The sequence below is a fragment of the Ochotona princeps genome, chromosome 1 (assembly GCF_030435755.1).
Source record: "Ochotona princeps isolate mOchPri1 chromosome 1, mOchPri1.hap1, whole genome shotgun sequence".
Lineage (NCBI taxonomy): Eukaryota > Metazoa > Chordata > Mammalia > Lagomorpha > Ochotonidae > Ochotona > Ochotona princeps.
In genome coordinates, this window is record NC_080832.1 from 50,937,359 (window position 1) to 50,960,841 (window position 23,483).

Below are 23,483 nucleotides of genomic sequence, written 5' to 3' on the forward strand. Positions count from 1 at the left end.
CTAACCATCCATTTTGATTTCCTGGATTCCTTTATTACTCTAGTATTCCATAGTTCTTCAAGGTAGACAGGGCTACCTTGATTTAAACTCTGTACGAGGTCTAACGCCATTTCCCCAGATATCATTATACTGATCCTAGGTTAAGGAAAGTTAAAACCATGACTTCTGGCTCATTTCTGGGATTCCTCACCATTCATCTGGATTCTTCTTGCAAAAAGAGTCTTAATCCATCTGAATCATTTCAGCCTTTGTGTTGTTCATGCTCATTTTCCTTTCTGTTGGTATAGTCAAAAAACAGATGAAAGCGTTTGGCACACAGTTAAGAGGCTGCTTGGAATGCATGCATCTCATAGCAGAGTTCTTGGGCTTTAATCTGGCTCTACTTTGAATTAGCTTCCTACTAATGTGTATCCTCTGCGGCAGCTGCAGTACTTGAGGCCCCACTACTCATGTAGGAGGCCAGCACTCAGGTCTGGGCTCCTGGCTTCAGACTGACCTAGCCCTGGTTGGTTTAGACTTTTAGGGAGTGAAGTGGTAGATAGAAGAGCTCTTTCTTTCTCTGTCACTCTGCTTTTCAAGTGAAGAGTGATTGAATTTATTTCTTTAAAGACTTAGCTGTTCATTTATAAAGCAACTATGCAAGTAGGAAGATTTATTTCATGTATAATTTTATAACTTCATTATTCCTAATTACCTAATCTTTAAAATTTTTGCTGTGTATATTAGAACTACCTTTGGTACTTTATCCTGAAATGATGAAAATGAGAGCCCAGCTTATTTCATCATGCATTGAGATTCTCTTTCATGTAGTGTTTTACTTATGTGCATATAGAATATGCATTTTCTCTGTAGTAAAATTGGAAATGACTAATAAACCTCTGAATAAGGAAAGCAATACAAGTGTTCATGGAGAATTGTAGTTTTGATAGAAAAAAAATCAGCAATGGAAGAAGGTGCCTGAGTCTGTCTTGTATATGATAACTGAGAACTACTTTTTTTTTACATTTTATTATCATTTTATGATACAGTTCCATATTCCCTTATGCCCTCCCCAATTCCCTCTCCCCCACCTAGTTCCTCTATATCATTACTAACATAGAGTTCTTCATACTCAGTCATATGTCCATCATTGCGGGCATGGACAATGGCAGAGAGTCCAGAATTCTATTGTGAAGATATAGTAAACAGTTTCATTGTAAGTCCATCTTTGTCTGGAAGCAGAAATGCATACTACACTGCATCCTCACCTCTGGATGTTAGTCTCCATTTCACAGCTACTGTACATCTCCTTAAATGAAAATCATGATACAAAATCAACAGTAGAAAGAAAAATAGAAATTTACAATGCCATGAAGTTAAATGACATGTTACTAGATATGACAGTCTCCATTACACAGCTACTATACATTGCCTTAAATGAGGAACCACGAAACAATACCAACATCCGGGAGAAAAAAGAAATTAACAACACCATGAAGTTAAATAACATGCTATTAAATGACTAATGTGTAGCTGAAGAAATGAAAATCAAGAACCTTCTTGAAGAAAATGATGCCACTGCATGAACTACAAGTCATTGAATAATTTAATCAGAAGAAAGTGTTTTGAAGAGATGAAAACAACAGAAAACAACAAAACCCATGCCATATACTTTCGGCTGATCTTTGTTGAAGTGTGTCTCCTCCAGACAATAAACAGATGGGTTTTTTTAATCCAGTCTACTAATCTATGACGTTTGATTGAGCTTAAGCCATTTACATTCAGAATTTAATATGTATGGGTGGTACTTTGGTCCTGTCATTTTAGGAATGGGTTGTTCATTGGTATAGTCTTCTGTTGTCATTTTACTGGGATGTTCTTCCCATTTGCTTTTGGTTTTGTTTGGTGCTATTCCTCTTCTCTGTCAAGGGAACATCTTGAAGTATCATTTGTAGGGCAGGTTTGAAAGAGGCAAATTCTTTTAACTTTTCTTGACTGTGGAAGAATTTTATTTCATTTTCAATGACAAAAGAAAGCTTTGCTGGATATGTTATCCTAGGCTGACAATTTTTTTCTTTTAGAATCTAGAATATGTCACTCCATTCTCTTCTGGCCTGTAGAGTTTCCTGTGAGAGATCTCCTGTGAGCTTAATTGGCATTCCTTTATATGTCAGTTGATTGTTTTCACATGCACATTTAAGGATCTTTTCCTTATGTTCAATTGAAGAGAGCGTGATAATCACGTGTGGTGGTGAAGATCACTTTTGATCAAGCCTATTGGGTGTTCTGTGCTCTTCCTGGATCTTGTTTCCCAATTCTTTCTCCAGATTAGGGAAATTTTCCCTTATTATTTCATTGAATGCACCTTTAATCCCACGTTCTCTTTCTGCACCTTCTGGGACTCCCATAACTCTTATATTTGGCTTCTTAATAGTGTCTTTCAATTCTTGAATACCTTTTTTGGCCTGATCCAACTCTGCTTCCAGCTTTTTGTTTGCTTCTCCCTGCTGACAGGAAATATCTTCCAATTCTGAGATTCTTTCTTCTGCTTGCTTCATTCTATTTTGGAGTCTCTCCACTGTACTCTTAATTTGCTCTGCTGTATTCTTAATTTCTGATGTATCAGCCTTGATTTGCTTTATTGCTTCCTTAAATTCTTTGAACTCTTGCATGAGCTTCTCATTTTTGATCAGAATCTTTAAAATTAGTCTTGTGGATTCTGTGTCCCCCATTTTCTCGATGTCTTCCTTAGTTAACTCTGAGATTGGCATAGGGTTTTTTTGCTCCTTTGCAGGGGAGTTTTCAGTAATATTCCTTGTGCCTTTGTCTCTTCTTTTGCTCTTGATCATTGTACTTCTGGTTAGCAGAGTCTTTTCCTTGGGGCAGGTTTCTAAGCTGTGTCACCCACAGGTCTACAATGTTATTTTACTTATTGCAGTTAGTACACAACTTTTTTCTTGCAGCCACTTGTGCCACAACCTCTAGTGAGTTCCAGGTCTGGGTTCTTATGTCAGATTTCCACCGTGGTCTCCACAGCCCCAGCTCTTGGCTCACCACTCTCCACCTCCTGTGATACCATGCTGAGGCTGCACCATTGTCTCTGCAACCTTTCTCCAACTTCCAGTAGGAGCAGGTCCCAGGATTAGAGAGACACCAGGTGTCCTATATAGTTAGGTTGTTGGTGGCGCTGATCTTGTTGGAACCTGTTGGACATTAGGTCTGGGTGCCACACGGACCTATTTTGACCCGTACAATGCCACAGTTGGTATTATTTTCCTGTGGGACCAGTGCAATCCAGCTAGTTCTCACGAGCTCAGCACATGTGCAGTTCACTGTTGTCTCCTGTAGTCCCAAAGCTATTGCCACAGTGTGCAAAATGGCGCCTGATGTACTACCACCACAGTTCTTGATCTGCTGGCCGTCAGATCTGAGGGCTCTCCAGACCTGTCTTGGGTGGTACCTGTAGAATGCCACAGTGCTGCAGTTCACTGAGTCAGAAATGAGTTCACTCCCAGCTCAGTGCATGTTCAGTCTTTTCCCTTGCCCTTTCCTTTTTACACAAAATGGCGCCCAATTCAGCTCTAGGGGGCTGACTGGGCTGTGAAATCCACCCTGTTCTTGCACTGCCCATCTGGGATCTGCTGCTCTGTCTCTGCGCCTGCTCAAATCAGACGGACCAGCAGGACGGACAGTTCTTTGTCTGGGTTCACCTCCCAAGCTCCCAGTGAAAGTCCCTTCCCACCTGGTTGCTGGTGGAATTCCGGCTGCTGGTGGAGTTCAGATTGCCTGTTAGCTGAATGCTGCTGGAGTATCAGTTACTACAATACCACACTGCTGTGTCTGCTGCTTTCCTGTGTCTGTCAGTCTCCAGGTACCCCTCTGCTGTTGTTCTGTCTTTTCCTATTTCCTGAAATATGTCCTCTCTGCTTCATCCTGTTTAAATGTTTCTCCGTCCGTTTAAACATGTTCTTACCCTATTCTGCCGTCTTGATTCTCTCTGAGAACTACTTTATAATAGTGTCACAATGAATGAGATTAAGGCAGAAATAGTTTATTGCTTCTTTTTAGTCCCTGGTGTTTTCAAATGTGGTGTTTAAAAATTCTGTCTTCGATATTTCATATGTTCATTTTTCTTAGTTTTAACTGAAAGATTTTAGTTTTTAATAATATTTTATTTAGGAGGCAATATTAAATATAAATAAGACTGAATTAGGTCTGCTCAACCTAACTAGGGCTGTAAGTTCCATTATTTCATCTCTGAATGATGAAAATAATTTGAAATATCTTTTTCTTATATTTCAGGCCTTTTTATGGTTATCATGAGAAGGAAAGACACTTTATGAAGATCTATCTTTACAATCCTGCAATGGTGAAAAGGTACAAAACTAAACTAAACCAAAATATAAGTAACTGTTATCTAGGTATTTTAATAATAAAAAAGTGTATCAGGCCTGTAATTTGTAGTATTATTAAAGAACATAAAATGTACATTGATGTGTATAAACAAAGACTCACTCCAGGGTTGGGAATCATCCGGTCTAGCCCTGCCAAGTTACCCGCAAGAAGGACTTGAAATGCAGTCAGTCTGTAGCAGGCTTAGACTGAAATTGTTCATTTTGGATGGCCTATACATTATGTTATAAATATGCAGGTGGTCCTTGGCAGAAAAAAATCAAAAATATTTTTAAAGTGGAGGGAACTTGGTTTATGGCCCCAGCTATATCTTTTTTAGAGTTTGTAGAAGTAGGTAAGGAGAGTAATAGCTTACCTGATATGATGCTGATGTCCTGCCATTCAGACCAGTTGTTTAATCAGTACTGAGAGAAACTACTTCTTCATTTTCAAAGCAAGGAGAAATTTGAGGTGAGACAAGAGGAAAATGACTTATCAGATCTCAGAATCTTGTTTATGCCATACTGGAGTTTAGTGAAAACTTGTGCCCTAGTTTTTTTAGTTTTCATTTCTGCTGCCACCAATTGATATCTCTGTCTCTAGCCTGCTCTAGCACTCAGGAGAGTGTGCTTACACGTGTGCGCATGCACACACACACACACACCCCTGCCTCTGTCTTCAAAAGGTTTTCAACTATCATATGGTGATTAGTAATGTAAAAGTTGCTTTCTAGGACTGTTGAATGTTGTTTTTCTCAGAATGTCCTCTCTGCCAATAGGTACTAGATTCTAAAAGGTAGCCTTTTGAGAAGATACAGTATTTTTCTTCAGATTAAACAAAGACAATAAAAGTATAGTTTCCAAGAAAATGACTTATTTTGGATTAAACCAAGTGAATACTTCAGTAATCGTGGCCCTGATATCATCAGTAGTTATTCCTTTCACAGAATCATTAGTGAAAACTAGTCTTTTCACTAACGATTATTTTTTCAGAATAGCCACAGTAAAATTTTTTTCTGTTCATACTTTTTTTATATCCCTGAAGTAAAAAAGAGCATTTGCCCTGTATTTTTATCTTGTTTTACAAACTGGCTGATAAGAAAGCAAGGCTCAGTCATTTTTCCCTTTCTCCTCCTCAAGTTGTCGTGGAGTGGGAGACATGAATAAAGCTGCTTAACTCATCTTTTGTAAATAACTTACGGACTGCAGTTCTACTTAAAAGTGTAAATTTAACCAATTTTTTTCTTGCAATTGTAGCAAATGCTTATTAAACTATTCCCAACAAGTTTGCTTTTAATTGTGTAGGCTGCGTATCACAGTGAGTATCTGTAATTCTGATTTTGTGGCTTCATTTATTCACTTTGTACTAATAATTTTAAATTGACTACATTGTTTAACGTGCTGAGGAAGTTGCTGGATAAAAAGGGGAGTACATGTCTCCTGGCTGCTGTCTCCAGGGAGCAAGCAGGAGAGACAGTAGAAAGATATCTAAACATATACCTGAACCATGTGATAGATACTGTGAAGAAAAAGAATAGAGTTTTAATGAAGGAAAATGCCTTCTTTTGTGTTATGTTTCTATTAGAACGTTATACATTTATCTTTTGAATTATAATATTTAATTAAGCATAGTATGGTTGTTAGTAGACCAATTCTGAAACCAGATGACCTGCATTCAGAATTTGCCTTGGCTGCTTACTGATTGGACAGGTAAAACTCCCCCTCTTCTTTACTTAGAATTGATGTTAGTGCACATTGTTCTGATGATTAAATGTATTGTTATCTGTAAATCACCCAAAACAGAACCTGACTCATTGCAAGTGCTATGTATGTGTCAGCTATAGAATGCATATAAGATGTTGAAGTGTAACTTCTGAGTCTCACCTATGCGCTTAGAGGATTTCCCCAGACAACTGTGTGTGCTTCTGCTTTCCATATATGTGTGTATCACTCTAGAATGAAACTCTAAGAGCAAACACTTTTGCCTACTCTGTCTCTGCTAAATCCCCAATGCTTGATGTTGCGCCTAGCTCACAGTAGTAACTGTTTGGTGAATGAATGAATGATTAAATGAATGCGTGAGCACTGTGTGTATGATTTGAGGACTAGCTTCTTCCATAGGTGACCTTTGGCAGGAACTCCAGGTTCTGCAGTTAGCATCGTATTTACATATCTTCTTGTATACTTTAGGTCATCTCTAGATTATTTATCATTACTAGTATATCTGATACAATATAGTCTTATTAATTACGTTGAACATAGTGTAAAGGTTTTTTTTTTTTTCCTTTAAAGGCTTATCTATTTAGTTGAAAGGCAGAGTTACAGAGAAAGAGAGGCAGAGGGAGGAGGATCTTCCGTTTGCTGATTCACTCCTCCAGGGGCCACAATGGCAGGGGCTGGGACAGGCCAAAGCCAGGAGCTTTGAACTCTATCCGGGTTACTACATTGATAAATTAGTAACTAGGGTCCATGTGTGTGGGCCCTCTTCTGCTTTCCCAGGCAAATTTGCAAGGAGCTGTATTGGAAGTGGGGCAGCCAGGACTCTAACCAGTGCTCATATGGGAATGCCTGTCTGCAAGTGGCAGCTTAACATGTGATGCCACAGCCACCACTATACATTCTATGTGATTGTCAGGCTATATTCGTTTAGGGAGTAATGGTAAGGTAAAGGTTTGTACATGTCCAGTGCAGATGCACTTATTTTCCAAAATAAATACTTTCTTGTGGAGGTTTGCTTGGTTCTGAGCTATGAATCTGTAATACAGAGTCCACAGATGCAGAAACTACAGATGTAGCAGCCTGCCTATACTTGCTCTCTTAAGATTTACTTCTATTCTCTGTAAATTACTTGCTGTCTTGACCACACCACAGAACTTATCCAACCTGCAAGATTTTAAATGCAAGTCATAGTTCTAATTACAGTCTTTTAAAAAATAAGTCATTGAAGTATAATTCGCATGTCACAAAAGATACACATTTTAAATATGTGCTTTTCAGAGACCTTTTAAAATTTTACTTACTCATAAACCTATCATTGAATTTCATTTTCAGAACCTTTTTATGGCTCCCAAAAGATCCTTCATCTGTGTGGGTGTTTTGTTTGCTTATTCGTTTTTGGTTTTTGCCTTGTTCTGGTTTTTACTCCGCCCCTGAGTTATCCCCTTCCGCCTGTTGTAGACTGTAAACCTCTTGGCTCTGTTGTTCCCCTTCCGCCTGTTGTAGACCGTAAACCTCTTGGCTCTGTTGTTCCCCTTCCGCCTGTTGTAGACCGTAAACCTCTTGGCTCTGTTGTTCCCCTTCCGCCTGTTGTAGACCGTAAACCTCTTGGCTCTGTTGTTCCCCTTCCGCCTGTTGTAGACCGTAAACCTCTTGGCTCTGTTGTTCCCCTTCCGCCTGTTGTAGACCGTAAACCTCTTGGCTCTGTTGTTCCCCTTCCGCCTGTTGTAGACCGTAAACCTCTTGGCTCTGTTGTTCCCCTTCCGCCTGTTGTAGACCGTAAACCTCTTGGCTCTGTTGTTCCCCTTCCGCCTGTTGTAGACCGTAAACCTCTTGGCTCTGTTGTTCCCCTTCCGCCTGTTGTAGACCGTAAACCTCTTGGCTCTGTTGTTTCCCATCTTCCAGGCTACTTCTCCTTTCTTTTCATCTTCTCTGCCCTACTTCAGTTTTATCTAGTTAATTTCTGTTTGCCGTGTTTCATCCTTTTAATTCAAATGTTAAGCCCTTACTCGAGCCTTTGTTCTTCCTTTGTAGAAAAAAATTTGAGCTTACCATTCTAAAACAAGAGTTCTGAAAGTATGAACTGAAGATTCCTGACACCTTTTCAGAGAATTTATATGATCAAAATTATTTTCACGATAGTAATATGATTTACCTTTTACACTATGCTCACTGATAGATAAATTTTCTGTACCTTGTCCTAAATCAGCATACTGGCATAAAGCTCCTAAATCTTCATATTTCCTTCTACTAAACACTGATAGTTTTTAAATTTTATGTATGTGTCCATGAAGATAGTAAATTTTTAAAAATTGTTTAAAATTTTTAACTTTGTGTATATATATATATACATGTACATATATATGTATGTATCTTTTTAATAGTTACTTGACAAAATGAAAGCAAGAAATACAATTGTGTGATACAGTATAATGATTATCCCTAGGCAGGAAGTATTTATACTCATATGGTGGCTTTCACCTGCAAGCTGAACTGGCTAACTTTTGCAGAGGTTATTCATTTAAAATGCAGAGTAACCAAGAGAGAGGGAAAGATAGAGACATCTTTCCATTCGCTGGCTTGGCCTGCAGTTGGCTTCAACAGGCAGAGCTGAGCCAGGGCAAAGCATGGAGCCAGGAACTCTATGGAGTCTCCCATGTGAGTGGCTAGGAATGGAGCACCAGGGCCATCATCTGCTGCCTCAGGCACATTAGCAGGTTGCTGATTTGGAAGCAGGCAGCCAGCACAGGAATCAACACTCTGATATTGGGTGTGACATCACAGGTACCAACCCTAACAGTTTTCTAAAAGTTGCAGCATCTTTTTTTTTAACCTGAAACACTTATTTAAAAAAATTTTAAAAGTGAATCTGTCACTTCAAGGAAAATAAGGCTGCTGGTAATGAGAAAATTTAAGTTTTCAAGCGATTTTGAAAAACAGTTTCCTGCTTTTAACTTAATGATTTTATAATAAATACTTTATTGTATGATGTTTCTGATTAGATGCTATTAAATATGATTTTCTGGTGTTGTTTAATAAATATTTAGCAGTTCCATGTAACTTAGCAGGTCTCTGATTTCAAAATAACAGGCACAGTGCATGGTGCACGAAATTATACTTCAGTGAAAACTATTCAGTGTGCACGGTAGACCAATAGATTTTAATGCAGTGGTGTATAAAAAGCTCATTGATGTGATTTCAGATGCTACATTACATGTAACCTTTAAAGAAATTAGCATTTGTTGAGTTTCCAAGTAACAATCAAAGAAGAATATTAGCAGTTACTGGAAAAGGCTGTTAAATTAGTGTTCCCTTTTCCAGTTACTATTTGTATGGCTGAACTTTCTTTATGTGCACCAACCAAAATAATGCATTATAATAGTGAACAGAAGCAGATTTGAGAGTTCATCTGTCTTCTGTTAAGGAATTCGTAAACATGTAGAACAATGGTTATTTTCTTAAGTTTTTGTTTGTTTTGGAAAACAAAATTTTCATTAAAAACGGTACTGATGGGCCCGGCGCGATGGCGTAGTGGTTAAGGTCCTCGCCTTGCTCGCACTGGGATCCCATATGGGCGCTGGTTCTAATCCCAGCAGCCCTGCTTCCCATCCAGCTCCGTGCTTGTGGCCTGGGAAAGCAGTCAAGGATGGCCCTGCACCTGCGTGGAAGACATGGAAGAAGCTCCTGGTCCCGGCTCCTGGCTTTGGATTGGCTCAGCTCCAGCTGTTGCGGCCGCTTGGGGAGTGAATCATTGGACGGAAGATCTTCCTGACTGTCTCTCCTCTCTGTATATCCGCCTTTCTAATAAAAATAAATCTTTTAAAAAAAAACGTTACTGATGTTAACATATAATGAGTTAATGGTTATTTTTAAATTATTAAGCACAATTTCTAAATTTCCATCTGTATCTAAATAAAATAACACTATTTTAAAGTGAAGGCTTACAAGGCAGAGAAAATTTTGTTAGCTGCTGGCTGTTCCCATGATTTGTTCTGTGATGTGACAACTCTTTTTTTTTTTTTCTCAAAGGTTACTTATTTTGAAAGTCAGAGCTAGAGAAAGGACCAGAATGGTTTGTTTAAAGAGGAATGAACTTTTATCCTTTTTGTGTAACTCGGACTTTCAAATAAATAAATCTTGAGGGAAACAGTGTTAATAAGCTCTGAATGGTCTGATGTCTCACTATTTCTGCAACTCCAGGTCTTACTACAGCCCCTGATTTTGGATTGCAGTTTTCCTCGGTGAATTGAATTGTTAATAAGCCATGTTTTCTCTTGATCTTTTACATGTATAATTTTGCATGAACAACTATCCTTCTTCTTTAGTAAAGAAGTACCACTAGTTCACCAGGCACTTGCTTGAAGATATCCCCCCAAAAGGTTTTGCAGAAAACCTCTATGCACCTCTATTGATGCACATTCTAGGTGCTTGATATACTTCCCCCTCATGGAAATTCTTATGTTTTTTGTAATTGCCTGTTTCTGTATTTGCTCATGAGAAGGAAAAAAAAAGCAAGAGAGGAAAGTATTAAATGGGTAATGCCTCTGATGGGTGGATTGGGAATATTTACTCTTAGTTTTGTGAATTTTTATGTACTCTTAAAAATTATTTTGTGATTCTTAAGAGAAGTCTTATTTGACATTTAATTTTTTCAATATGGTTTGCATTAAATTGATCTAAATCAAAGTATTCTTCACCTGGCAAGTTTTTTACATCATTTAGTACATACTGCTTAGTTTAAAATTTGATTTAAACTTCAAATACAAATTCAGAGTAAAACTGAAATGAGATGTTTATCTACTATTGTGATTTTCTTACTATATTTGTATAATGATTGCTTCATTTAATATTTTATGAAACATACTTTTAAATATAATATTTCTTCTGATTTAGGATATGTGAACTTTTGCAAAGTGGAGCCATAATGAATAAATTTTACCAGCCTCATGAAGCACATATTCCCTACCTCCTACAGCTGTTCATTGACTACAATCTTTATGGAATGAATTTGATAAATCTGGCTGCTGTCAAGTTCCGAAAAGCAAGAAGGAAAAGTAAGGTTTATTTTCAAGTTCTAATTAAAGCTTTGAATGAGTGTTCTACAATCAACAATTTAAACTATATATTCACACTTCTTAAAAATTTCGTAGTAACCAAAAGAGACAGAGATAGTTGGAGAGAAAGCTTTATCTGCTGATTCACTCCTCAAATGTCTGCAACAGCCAGGACTGGGTAAGCCAAAACCAGGAGCTTGAAATTCCATGTGAGTCTCTGAAAGGCAGAGTTTGAGAGAGAGAGGGAGAGATGTTTTTTGTCTGCTAGTTCACTACTCCCCACGTTGCTGCTATGGGTAGGGCTGGGCCAGGCTGAAGCTGGGGCCCCAAGCCAGTTTTTGCTGCTTTTTCAGGGGTATTAGCTAGCAGGAAATAGGGGAAGGCTTTTGTAGTTAAACTATTTGTTAGTCAAATCCTAGGCACCCCAATATGAGATGCAAAAGGCTACTAATGATATGATTTCATTTGTGGAAAAGACAAAACTGTAGAAATGTAAACAGATGATTAGATTCCAGGAATTGGGAGACAGAGTAATGGTGACTGCAAAGGGTACATAAAGTGAAAAAATTGTTCTGTGTACTGCTAAGGATAATGAATAGACCACTGTGTGTTTTCCAGACACGTAGACTGTGCGTTACTATACCTTAACTGTATGATATAAGAGGTGAAGGGTTAATGCCACAGATGATACATAGCATGTCGTTGTAGTATATCCCTTCACATAATGTGATAAAAAGTGCACTCCATCTCTGTGATGCTGTTGCACATACACATGCACAAAATTGCAACCATGCTTTAATTGTGAATGAAACATCAGAAAAACTTAGAATGAAGATCATTCTACAGGTTACCTTATCAGTACTCAAGGCTGTGAAGGTCATGAAAGATAAATTAACACAGAAATGGAGAGGAGAGCAGGGAGACATGACAGATAAATGCAGCTTAATGCCTTCAGTTGAATTCTAGAGCAGAAAGAGAGCACTAATGGAAAACTGGTAGAATTCAAATGTGTATAGCTTAGCTAATAGTAATTTTCTAATGTCAGTTTATTGCTTTCATGGTTATGCCGTGGTAATGCAAAACGCTAATGAGAGAAGCCAGATTACTTTTTTGAAAAGATTTATTTATTTTATTGGAAAGGCAGATGTACAGAGAGGAGGAGAAACAGAAAGGAAGATCTTCCGTCCCATGATTCACTCCCCAAGCAGCCTCAATGGCCTGTGTTGTGCTGATCCAAAGCCAAGAGCCAGGAGCTTCTTTCCAGGTCTCCCACGCGGGTGCAGGGTCCCAAGGCTTTGGACTATCATCGACTGCTCTCCCACGTCACAGGCAGGGAGCTGGATGGGAAGTGGAGATACCGGAATTAGAACCGGCGCCCATATGGAATCTTGGCGCTTTCAAGGCGAGGACCTTAACCATTATGCTAGCAGGCTGGGCCCAAGAGAAGCCGGATTATTGGTATATAGAACTCTGATGTTCTTGTTTTTCTTTTTCTTTTTTTTTTTTTAAATCAAAAAATATTCCAAGCCTAAAAACATTAGGGAACATATAATACATTGGGTTATCCATGTAAAAAAATACAACTGAGAATTTAAGGAAGATTGAGAAATGGAAAATTTCTGGAGTATGTGCAGTACGTATAGCAGGAAAAAGATAGCTTTCAAAATTTCAATTTTTTTTTCCCATTATGTGGAAAAACAAAATAGAAGTTTGAAATTGTGGCTCTACATAAATCATTTGTTTTATTTTTAAAAGTTAGACAACTAATGGAGTTATAATTTCAGTTTTAAAAAACAAAGGACATTTTTACAGATATGAAGTCAGAACTATTTGCAAGTTAATTAGGGGAAATTAAAAGCAAAGAAATGACAGTATAGTGAAATAAAATTAGTGTCTTCATTTGCCACAAAAGTGGTCTTCAATGTATTTATTTTTATTTAGTGGAGATAAAAGATTATAGTGAAATCACGAAAAGAATTATTTTTTTGTTTGATTTTGTTAAGAAACAATACAGTTACTGACAGCAAAATTTTGTAGTAATTAAGTAAATATGTAGTGTAATATTAAAATGTTTTGTCACTTATTGTTAATATATTTTTACTTTTTTAGAAAGTTATATTTTTAAAATATTTAATTAGAACTTGAAAATTCTTACTTGAAAAGCAAGGTTGCAGAGAGAGAATGAGATCCTTCAATCCTCTGGTCCATTCTCCAAATGGCTGCAATGGTCCAGGTGGGGCTGTTCTAAAGCCAGGAGCCAGGAACTTATCTGGATATTCCACATGGATGGCAAGTGATCAAGTAGTTAGTTGGGCTGTTTTCCACTACTTAGCTAGGCTTTTAGTAGGGAGCTGGATCAGAAATGAAGCAGCTGCGGACCTGGTGTGGTAGCCTAATGGCTAACATCCTTGCCTTGCATGTGCCTTGATCCCATATGGGCACAGGTTCTAATCCTGGCAACCCCACTTCCCATCCAGCTCCCTCCTTGTGGCCTGGGAAAGCAGTCAAGGGTGGCCTAAAACTTTGGGACCCTGCACCCGCGTGGGAGACCTGGAAAAAGCTCCTGGCTCCTGGCTTTGGATCAGCTCAGTTCCAGCCATTGTGGCCGTTTGGGTAGTGGATCATCGGACGGAAGATCTTCCTCTCTGTTTTTTCTCCTCCCTGTATATCTGGCTTTCTTAAAAAAGAAAGAAAAAAAGAAAGAAATGAAGCAGCTGGTATTCCATCTGGTACTGATATGGAATGCCAGTGTTGCAGGTGGCAGCTTAACTCACTGTGCTACAATAGCTTCAATATACTTTTACTTTTGAAGTGAAATACAGGGTCCTGTACAGTGGCATAACAAGTTAATCCTCCACAGCTCCCTGCTAAAGACCAAGGAAAGCACGAGAGTGGCCCAAAGCCTTGAGCTCCTGACTCGTGGGATATCTAGAATAAACTGGCTCCCAGCTTCGACAAGCCCAGTGCTGGCTGTTACAGCCATTTGGAAAATGAACCAACAGATGGGAGGATCTCTCTCTCTAACTCTTTCAAGTAAAATAAATGTTTCAAAAGAAAAGAAAGTGAAATACATATAAAGGTGAAAAAATTTAGGAATCTGAATATTGTATATACACTTACAATTTTGTCCCCTAATCAGTTCATGATCAGTTGTTAGATGGAAATTTACTTATTACTATAACTTATTAAAATAGGTATATTAGTATTTAAATAAGAATATTCATATTTAGATAGAGGAATTTTTTGAGTACCACAAAGGCATTTTTAGCATCTATAGTTGAAAAAAACTTGTATGTGCATATAAGAAACTTACAAGTATGTAGTTGAAGTTTCTGTGTTCTTTCAGTAAATATGCTAAGACAGTAGATTACAGGTAAGATGGATTTTATAATGTGATTGATAAATGAATTAATAAACTTGTATAAATACATAAATTTACTAGAAAATAATTTGTGTTGCAATTTACAATTTACAGAAATAATTTCTTATAAATTTTCCTTCCATAGTGCAGCAAAACCTTTTATAACTTGTTTTTATTGAAATAAGAAAAATAATGATGTTGACACCTTATTTCATCTTAATATACCATTTTTTTTTAAAGATTTATTTTTATTACAAAGTCAGATATACAGAGAGGAGGAGAGACAGAGAGGAAGATCTTCCGTCCGATGATTCACTCCCCAAGTGAGCCGCAACGGGCCGATGCGCGCCGATCCGAATTTTGTTTTTTTGTTTGTTTTTTAAATTTATTTATTTTATTGGAAAGTCAGATATCCAGAGAGGAGGAGGAGAGACAGAAAGATCTTCTGTCCAATGATTCACTCCCCAAGTGGCTATGCCGATCCGAAGCCAGGATCCAGGAACCTCTTCCCGGGTCTCCCACGCGGGTGCAGGGTCCCAAGGCTTTGGGCCATCCTCGTCTGCTTTCCCAGGCCACAAGCAGGGAACTGGATGGGAAGTGGAGCTGCCGGGATTAGAACCGGTGTCCATATGGGATCCCGGGGCATGTTCAAGGCGAGGACTTTAGCCGCTAGGCCACGTTGTCGGGCCCAATATACCATTTTTTAAAGTATTGAAATTGAACTTGGGGAGATTGTGAATGTAATGTCTTTGTTAATGCTAGGATTCTTTTTCATGTATTTATTCAGCTCTTATGCGAAAAATTTTAATTCCCACAATAGATTATTTAGAAAGGTGTTAAAGACTATCAAAAACATGTCAATTCTTTCGGACGCCTAAGTGAAAATGTAGAGTCTCCTTTTCAACTGAGTATCAAATTTCATTCACATGTCTCAGGTTTCCACTCACTGTTACAGCTGTTATTTCTGGAATATGTTGTGTTTAGTTTTTTATTTTTATTTTATTTTTTTTTTTACCCTGGAATTTTTAAAGTATGTTTTGAATTTTATGTAGAGTTTCTGCTGGAATTTTAGTTGAGGCTCATACAACATACTTAGGAATTTAAAGTGAACCAAAATTTAATTATCCTTAGTTTTCAAATGAAATTTTAAAGTATTCCTACCATAATAGCATATTCAAATTATCATGCATTTATTCTATAAAAATATTGTAGTGGTTTCTCTTTATATTGCAAATACTTATCATTCTATCTTAGTTTGGAATCAGTACTCTTAACTATGTATATGTATTCCATTTTATGTATGATATTAGGTACAGTTTTAGGAACTAGTCCTATAGGATCTATGTTATTTTACTTAAAAAAAAGTAATTAAATGTGGATTATGAGTAGAATTTATTCTCTTTTACCTCTCTATTCCTAGGTGGGACATTGCTTGCTTCTGGGTCATGCAAGGAACGGTTATCAGGAAATTCCCTTGCTGGTACTTTATTTCGGTGGAAAGAAGATGAAATACCAAGGTTGGTTAATACTGCAAAAAAAAAAAATGGAAATTTTACATATCCCATAGTTGTGATCAGAAACAGTAGCTTCCATAATTTAGCCTTAGCCTTTTATTATATTATTTCTTAAAAAAAATCTCAATGTTAATTTTCATGAAGCTACAGGATTTTGAAAAAAAAAATGGTCAAAATGTACCTAGTTACTACCTAATTAATGAGAGGAATCTGAGATAAATGGTTACATTTTTCTCAAATACCCATTTTTATCACACATTCTAAATTAAACCTGTGAGTTGTTAAATTTTAAAAAAAATCACATCTGTAATGAAATAGCTATTTAAATCTGAAATTGCAAATACTTTTAAATAACTGATTAAATTTCTAAATATTAAATTTTTGCAGAAAAAAAATGCATTGATATATTGTGTAAGATGTGCTTATCTGTTTGAAAGACAGAGAAGGGTCTTCCATCCCTTGTTCACTTCCCAGATGGCTGCAAAAGCCACGTGTGGGCAGAGTGAGGCCAGGAGCTACAGACTTCATTCTGGTCTTCCACATGGGCCCAGTTTACAGTTTATAGGGTCCAGTTACTTCAGCCATCCTCTACTGTCTTCCAAGAAACATTGGCAGGAAGCTGGATCAGACCTGTCCAGCTGGAACTGCCACCAGTGCTATGACCTGGTGTCCACAGAGGTGGCTTAACCTGCTGCGCCACAGTTCCAGCCACTCTTTTTTTTTTTTTTTTAATTGTATTTTGACAATCTTTACATTGTTGATTTGGGTAAAAAGTTACAAGGGCTAAAGGGAATATTGAGGCGAAACCCCACCCATCCTCCCACCCACCCCAGGTCCCGGATGTAGGGCATGCTCTGAGATCCTTGCTCAAGTTCACCAGTTATGCATTGCTGCCAGTCTCACCACCACTCCAGACACGATGAGCCAGCCACTCTTTTAACTATTCTATTATTGATTAGATTCAATAGAGATTAATAGATTCTGGATGCTTAGATTTCTGTACTGTAAAGCAGACATGTAATTCTCATGTGAATTAATTCTCACTCAGGCTTATCTACATAGAAAATGATTTCTGTTTTAGCCACAGTATTGCCCAAGCTTTCTTAATTTCTTTATTGGCTAGTTGAATACTGACAGGGTGGTTGAAGTTTTCCTCTTTTCACTACACAGATGTCAATGTTTTTTTAAGCAATTTTTTTTATTAGAAGTGCAGGCTGGAAATAATTTTTAGTTATAAGTGGCTTATAAGCAAATGTGAATGTATAATAAGTTAAAGATTACTTTTTTCTTTTTAAAATTCTTTTTTATTTATTGCAATTGTTAAATCCACCTCCAAACTCACACCTGCTGAGTGTTGTGTCTTCTGGCACGACTAGAGGTGGCAGCAGAGGAGAATCACTATTACCTGTCTTTAAAAATAAATAAATGAGATCTTTGTAAGACTATCTATTGGAGGTGGCAGGTGGTGTGAAGCATCGTATCTTTGAAATTGTAGGAGAGTTGGGGTGGTGGTATGCCATGCAGCTAGCACTCCTACCCATTTCTTTACCTGAGAGGTTTTTCTAGGTGCCATGAAATCAGTGATGAATATGCAACTTCAAATTGGTGAGGAATAGGCTGGGATTCCCCCCCAGATTCCCACCCTCCATCAGATTTTCCCCATTTACTATAATAGTGTAGTCCTTCATAAGGAATCATAACTCTGTTAGCTTCTTATTTAAGTATACGCTGACACTGTTGGTACAGACAATGTCAAACAGTCCAGCATCCCATTGTCTACACATGTCCAACAGTTTCATTGGGAATCCATCTTTCGTCTGGTATCAGGGATGCATGTTCCATTATTCCCCCACATCTGTATATGATAGACCCCAGTACTCCTTTACTATACATTTCCATAATTGAGAAGCCATGAATCAAGTTCAACAACTGGTATGAGTTAGAACAGCCACAACAACAACAACATCAACAACTAATTATAGCACCATGAAAAACCACGCCACTGAGTAACCAATACATGAGTGACAAAAAGGAAACACAAAAGTCTCTTGGGAAAATTATGCCACCATGTAATCCATGAGCCAGTGATGAATTTGACAAGAGAAAAGAAATTATTTGGAATAAACAAAACTGAAATAAACATCAAAATACATGGGATACAGCCAAACAAACAGAAGCAACCAACAGAATGGGAGAAAATTTTTGCATACTACACACGTGATAGGAGACTAATATCCAGGATCTATAAAGAGCTTCAAAAACCCAGGGACAGCACACACACACACACACACACACACACACAAACAGCAACAGCAACAAAAAACCAATGCTGTAACAAAATGAGCAAAGGAAATGAACAGACATTTTTCAAAAGAACAGGTTCAAATGGCTAACAGACATATGAAAAGATGCTCAGGCTCCCTAGCCATCGGAGAGATACAAATAAAAACTATGTTGAGGTACCACCTAACTCCAATGAGACTGGTCTACATTCAGAACTCAACTAACAACACCTGCTGGCATGGATGTGGGGAGAAAGACACTTTTCTTCACTGCTGGTGAGAGTGTAGGCTAATACAACCACTGTGGAAATCAGTATGGAGAGTGCTTAGAAAATTGCTAATAAATCTGCCATATGACCCAGCTAGCTATCCTGCTCCTAGGAATATACCCAAAAGAAGTGAAATCTGCATATGAGAAGGGGATCTGTAATCCTGTATTTGCAGCAGCACAATCTACAATAGCAAAGACATGGAAACAATCCAAATGTGTGTCCAAAGAAAAGTGGTTAAAGAAACTGTGGTACATCTACTCCGTGGAGTATTATTCAGCTATTAAGAAGAATGAAATTATTCTATTTACAACCATGTGGTGCCAACTAGAGACCATTATGCTCAGTGAAATGAGTCAATCACAAAAGAAAAAATACCATATATTCTCTTTTATATAAGGAAGTGACCATGGAAAGTGTAACTTCAATAATCCAGTCCATACTGTTTTTTGTTTGGATGTCATTTCTTTAAACCAGTCTGCATGTTATTTGTATGTGGTGTTCAACCTGGGTGACAGTGGCATTGGGGAGGGAACTCAGGAACTAGAAACTTCCAACTCATCCCTCCTCACTGGCTCTGTCTCTTGTAACCTCCACCTGCTTGCTGTCTGCTGGGAATATTGAGGCAGCTTTTCTTATTTCCCAAGGAGGGACACAGTCAAGCTCAAGGGTAGAGTTAAAGCTCAGGGTATTTTCTAAGGGTCTGCTCCTGCCCTTGAATGGCCTTGTATGTCTTACCTGGTGGCCATATTTAGGAGTAAGGTGGGGCAGAGTTCAACAGAAGGAGTCCACCAGGCAGGGCAGCACAGAGCCAGATGTGTTCTGTTGGAAATGCAGGGAAGGCTGGGCTTCAAGGGCCCGTTTGTGGTGTTTCAGGCCCCATTGCCCAGGGACTGTGGTGATGATGGAGGAAATCCAGAACACACCTGCTCCCCAAATAGGAGACCTACATGGTCCTAGCCTTCATCCTTTGTTGGAGGACTTGTAAGATCTGCAAATGACCAGTTTCACTACTAGGTTATTCATAAACTAACAAGCAGTGTTCAGCGTCTGACACAGTGGGAACACAGGCTGAATCAAGACCTTCCTGTTCTAATATCTAGAGTTGGGTTCTCTCTCTACCCCCCATTTTCCGCAATGAAATCATTTGGTGCAGAGCATCTGCTGCCTGTGTGGCGGGACTCTGTCACACCTGTCTTTCCCATTAAGTCCTCACAACTGCCCAGAGATTACCAGCTCATTGCAGTGCCACCGGCCCCTGGGACTGTGGCCTAGTGGCTCTTCCTGCCATGGCTACTCGTGGAAGCAGCAACTGCGAGGAAGGTAATTCTGGATGTAGGACCTGAACTGTGAGGAGAACAGCAGCTGCTGTCAGTGTGACACCAGGGACTGCTCCCGAAAGATAATTTTCTTTATGTTTAATTTATGTAGTTTCAAATCCTTAATACTAGTACGTATGTACTTAGCAGAATTTCCAAATTATAGAATTATTTGGGATGATTTAATTAAATTTATGTGGTGGGTGTTTTGTAGTGCAGTTGAGACACTGGTTGGAATGCCCGCATCCCGTGTGTATAAGTCCCAGTTTTGCTGTTGGTTCCAGCTTCCTGCTAATGCACACATTGGGAGACAGCCTGTTGCCCATGTATGAGACCTGCATCTGAGTTTCTGGCTCTTAGCTTTTGTGGTTGTCTGGGAAGTGAACAACCCTGATGCAAGATCTCCATCTCCAATCCTCCCATCCCCCACCAAGTCACTACTGTGCTTTTCTAAGAGATTTTTAAGATAGTTAAAGTTAGTTATCCAAAAAACTCATTAAAGAATGTTAGAAGTATTTTATGACTGGTCTGTTCTATCAAAATGAGTATTTGAAGAATGAAATAACGGGCGATTACTTTATCTGTTGACTCAATTTGCCACAATGATCAGAACTTTTTGGTATGTACAGATGTATGCTTAGTTTCTTCTCAGATAAAACAATTGTTTTTTGTAATCATTTTGTAATAGTATTAAGTTTAGAGAGATGATTATTTACCATACTGAATTCAAGTTTTAATTTAGAGTAAAATTACTAATATGCTACTTGCTGCTTCATTTTTATGCCTATGACATGTCATTCTCATGCTAAAATTAGCAAAACAGCTTGACCCAGATACTTTTTTCCTACTCACTAGGTCCCCCAGCTTTCAAAGTTTGCAGTTAGTAGCTTTTTTTAAATTGTTTTGTGTTTATATGATAAAAATTAAAACTTACATGTAGTTTGAAGCTTTTTTTTAACATATATTTGTGGTTGGGTCATACGCTCATAATAAAGTGTCCTTGATTGGAAGTAATTTGGGAAATTGTTTAAACGAAAAGTTTGAACTTTACAATGTTTTTAAGAAACTCATTACTTTCAAGAGTTGAATAAAGTTATAGAAAATGAGTAGGAAGCCAATGAAAGCACTCAGAATTGAATTTCATAATAAATACAGGACATATATAACAGATTATCTTATATTTTTATGTTTTTATCATTTTATATGGAATGAAAATCTATAATTTCATTGAATACAAATAATAATTTCAAAAGTTTTACCATTAATTAGTACTCTGTAACTGTTCATCTTACTTTTGTTCCCAGTACTAGCATCTGCTAAGTGCCTTCAAAAACAGATATATTGTATATCCCTTTACAAACATCACATATGTGATAAGGGACAATAGAGAACAACGAGGGTGGAAAGAGATGGGAGATGAGTCAGTAGCTCCACAAATCTGACTTGGCTTAAATTGCCACATACTATGGAACATACGTGTTATGTTTACAAAGTATTAAATTCACAAAAATCAAGAGGTTATAGTAGAAATCTCAACCTGATAATTCAGAGTGATCTAGGGAGACTTTCAGAAGTAGATATCTGAGCTGTGCTCTCAGAGATTGTAATCTAATAGATCTCTTGTGTTAAATTATGGCTAGAAATGTTCAGAAAGGCACACTTAGAAGGCATACTTATTTTATTACTATTGTATTGGTTTCTGTCCTTTCATGCTCAAAATGAATGGGCTACATGTATTTGCTGACTCAGACTTTTTTAATACTTAACTCTGTGTACTGGAAACATTTTTAATTCTGAAAACTATTTCCTTTCCCCAGAAATACCTCTTGCTCTGAATGGTCTGGAGCAGTTTTATAATAAGGGCAAAAAAAATACTTGTAAATTTCTACTGTGAGATTGTATTATTTCCTTCACTGACACAAATGTACTACCTCTAGGATATTTATTCATCCTTGTCATTTTCAGTGTAACTTCAAATTATGGAATTTTTGCGTAGAAGAGGAAACTAGCTGATGATAAATTATTTTAACTGGGACTTTCATCCATAGCAAGATGGATTTTGTTAGGTTATATGACTGAAAAAGACAATCTACATTGAGAGTTATTTTTATTCTGGAAGGTGAAAATGTTATGTTGTGATAGGTTGGCTGACATGTCCTTTCTTTACCCATATGTGTCCCTGCATATATGAGAGTGTGTGTGTGAGAATATTTGTGTTTTTAAAATTTTCACCCTTAATAAATTAATTTCTAATGTTACTTCAGAATTCCTTCACACATAGATATAAAAAATGAACATTAACAAGTGTTTCAAATCAAATTGAAACATGGCACTTTCAAGTAAAATCATGGATTTGGTCTGTTTTAGTAGGACATGTTATTTTGGATTGAGTACACTGGGATCCATGCTAGATGTTTTCTCTTTATTGAGGGACATGCGGTATCTTTAGAAACTTCTTTTGACTTTGCAAAAAAGGAAAGAAGCACTTTTGAGTTTTAGAACGTTAGTGGAAACACCTTTCTGTAGTTCCCATAAAAATTAATGACTTTTAAAAATTAATCACTTTTCCTAGCTAGGATCCTACTGTTGGAACATGGATGTGGTTTGTGGATTCTGTGGTTAGCTGTGCATTTTGAAGGGTCATCCAGCGCAGCATTTGTTGAGGATAGGAAAAACAATGCCATTTGCTACTTTTCAGTGTGCTTGCCTTCCATTATCTCTTGTTGTATGTTCTTTCCCCATTGTTTGAAAGCTATCTGTGATTGTGAAAGAGGAAGCCTCTGGACAACTGATTACACATGTGTGTTTTCTTCTAGCCTATGTCATTCTGCCCTGGGTACAACCATATGCTAGAGCAGTGTATTTTCCTTATATATGTAATGAACCAAACATGAAGAATATATAGCAGATCTCAGAGTCTCCAGCAAAATAGATTTTCTAATTTTCTCATCCTGTTTCATTTATATTTCGACATACAATATGAATTATGAATAATTATGAAATAAATTGAGGTTTTCAAATTACTGCCTAAATATGAAATTTTGTGTAAGTAAGGAAAAAATCTTACATAGCCTTGTCTAACATGATTATTGTACTTTTTGTATCTTTTAATTACAGCTCTTTAATACTGGAAGGTGTTGATCCCCAGAGTACATGTGAACTGGAAGTGGATGCTGTAGCTGCTGACATCTTAAACCGGCTGGACATTGAAGGCATATACACAATTATTCTTAGTTTATCTTTTTGTTTTTAAAAAATTAGTGACCCAGGAACAGGCAGTTTGCACAAAAATTAACACACACACACTTGGGATACCCACATCTCCCATTAGAGTGTCTGTCTCGGAGACCCACCTCTGCTTCCAGTTCCGGTTTCCTGCTAATGCTCTTTGAGGTGATAGCCCAAACCTGGATTGGCATCCCAGGTGGAATTCCTTTTCATGGATGTGACCTAGACCAGTGCAGTTATCTGGGAGTGAAACAGCAGATAAGACTTCTGTTTGTCTTTTGGCTTTTACATAAAATTAAAAAGCAAATCAGTGATCAAAATAATTTGGAAAGTTAGTAGGAAATGCTAGTAAGGTATTATAGGAGGAGGA

General features: G+C 37.6%; 1 protein-coding gene across 3 annotated transcripts in view; it reads left to right on the forward strand.

Moving 5' to 3' along the window:
• The window catches only part of REV3L (REV3 like, DNA directed polymerase zeta catalytic subunit), a 156,807-nt gene that overhangs the window by 57,819 nt on the left and 75,505 nt on the right, over positions 1-23,483 (forward strand). For all 3 annotated transcript variants that reach the window (XR_009244479.1, XM_058658048.1, XM_058658107.1), the window contains 4 exons: positions 4,282-4,356; positions 10,980-11,140; positions 15,922-16,018; positions 23,003-23,097. Coding sequence is in view for 2 of the 3 variants with exons in the window: in XM_058658048.1 (XP_058514031.1) it covers positions 4,282-4,356; positions 10,980-11,140; positions 15,922-16,018; positions 23,003-23,097 (428 nt within the window). In the remaining variant the exon portion in view is untranslated. The remainder of the gene's footprint in view (positions 1-4,281; positions 4,357-10,979; positions 11,141-15,921; positions 16,019-23,002; positions 23,098-23,483) is intronic.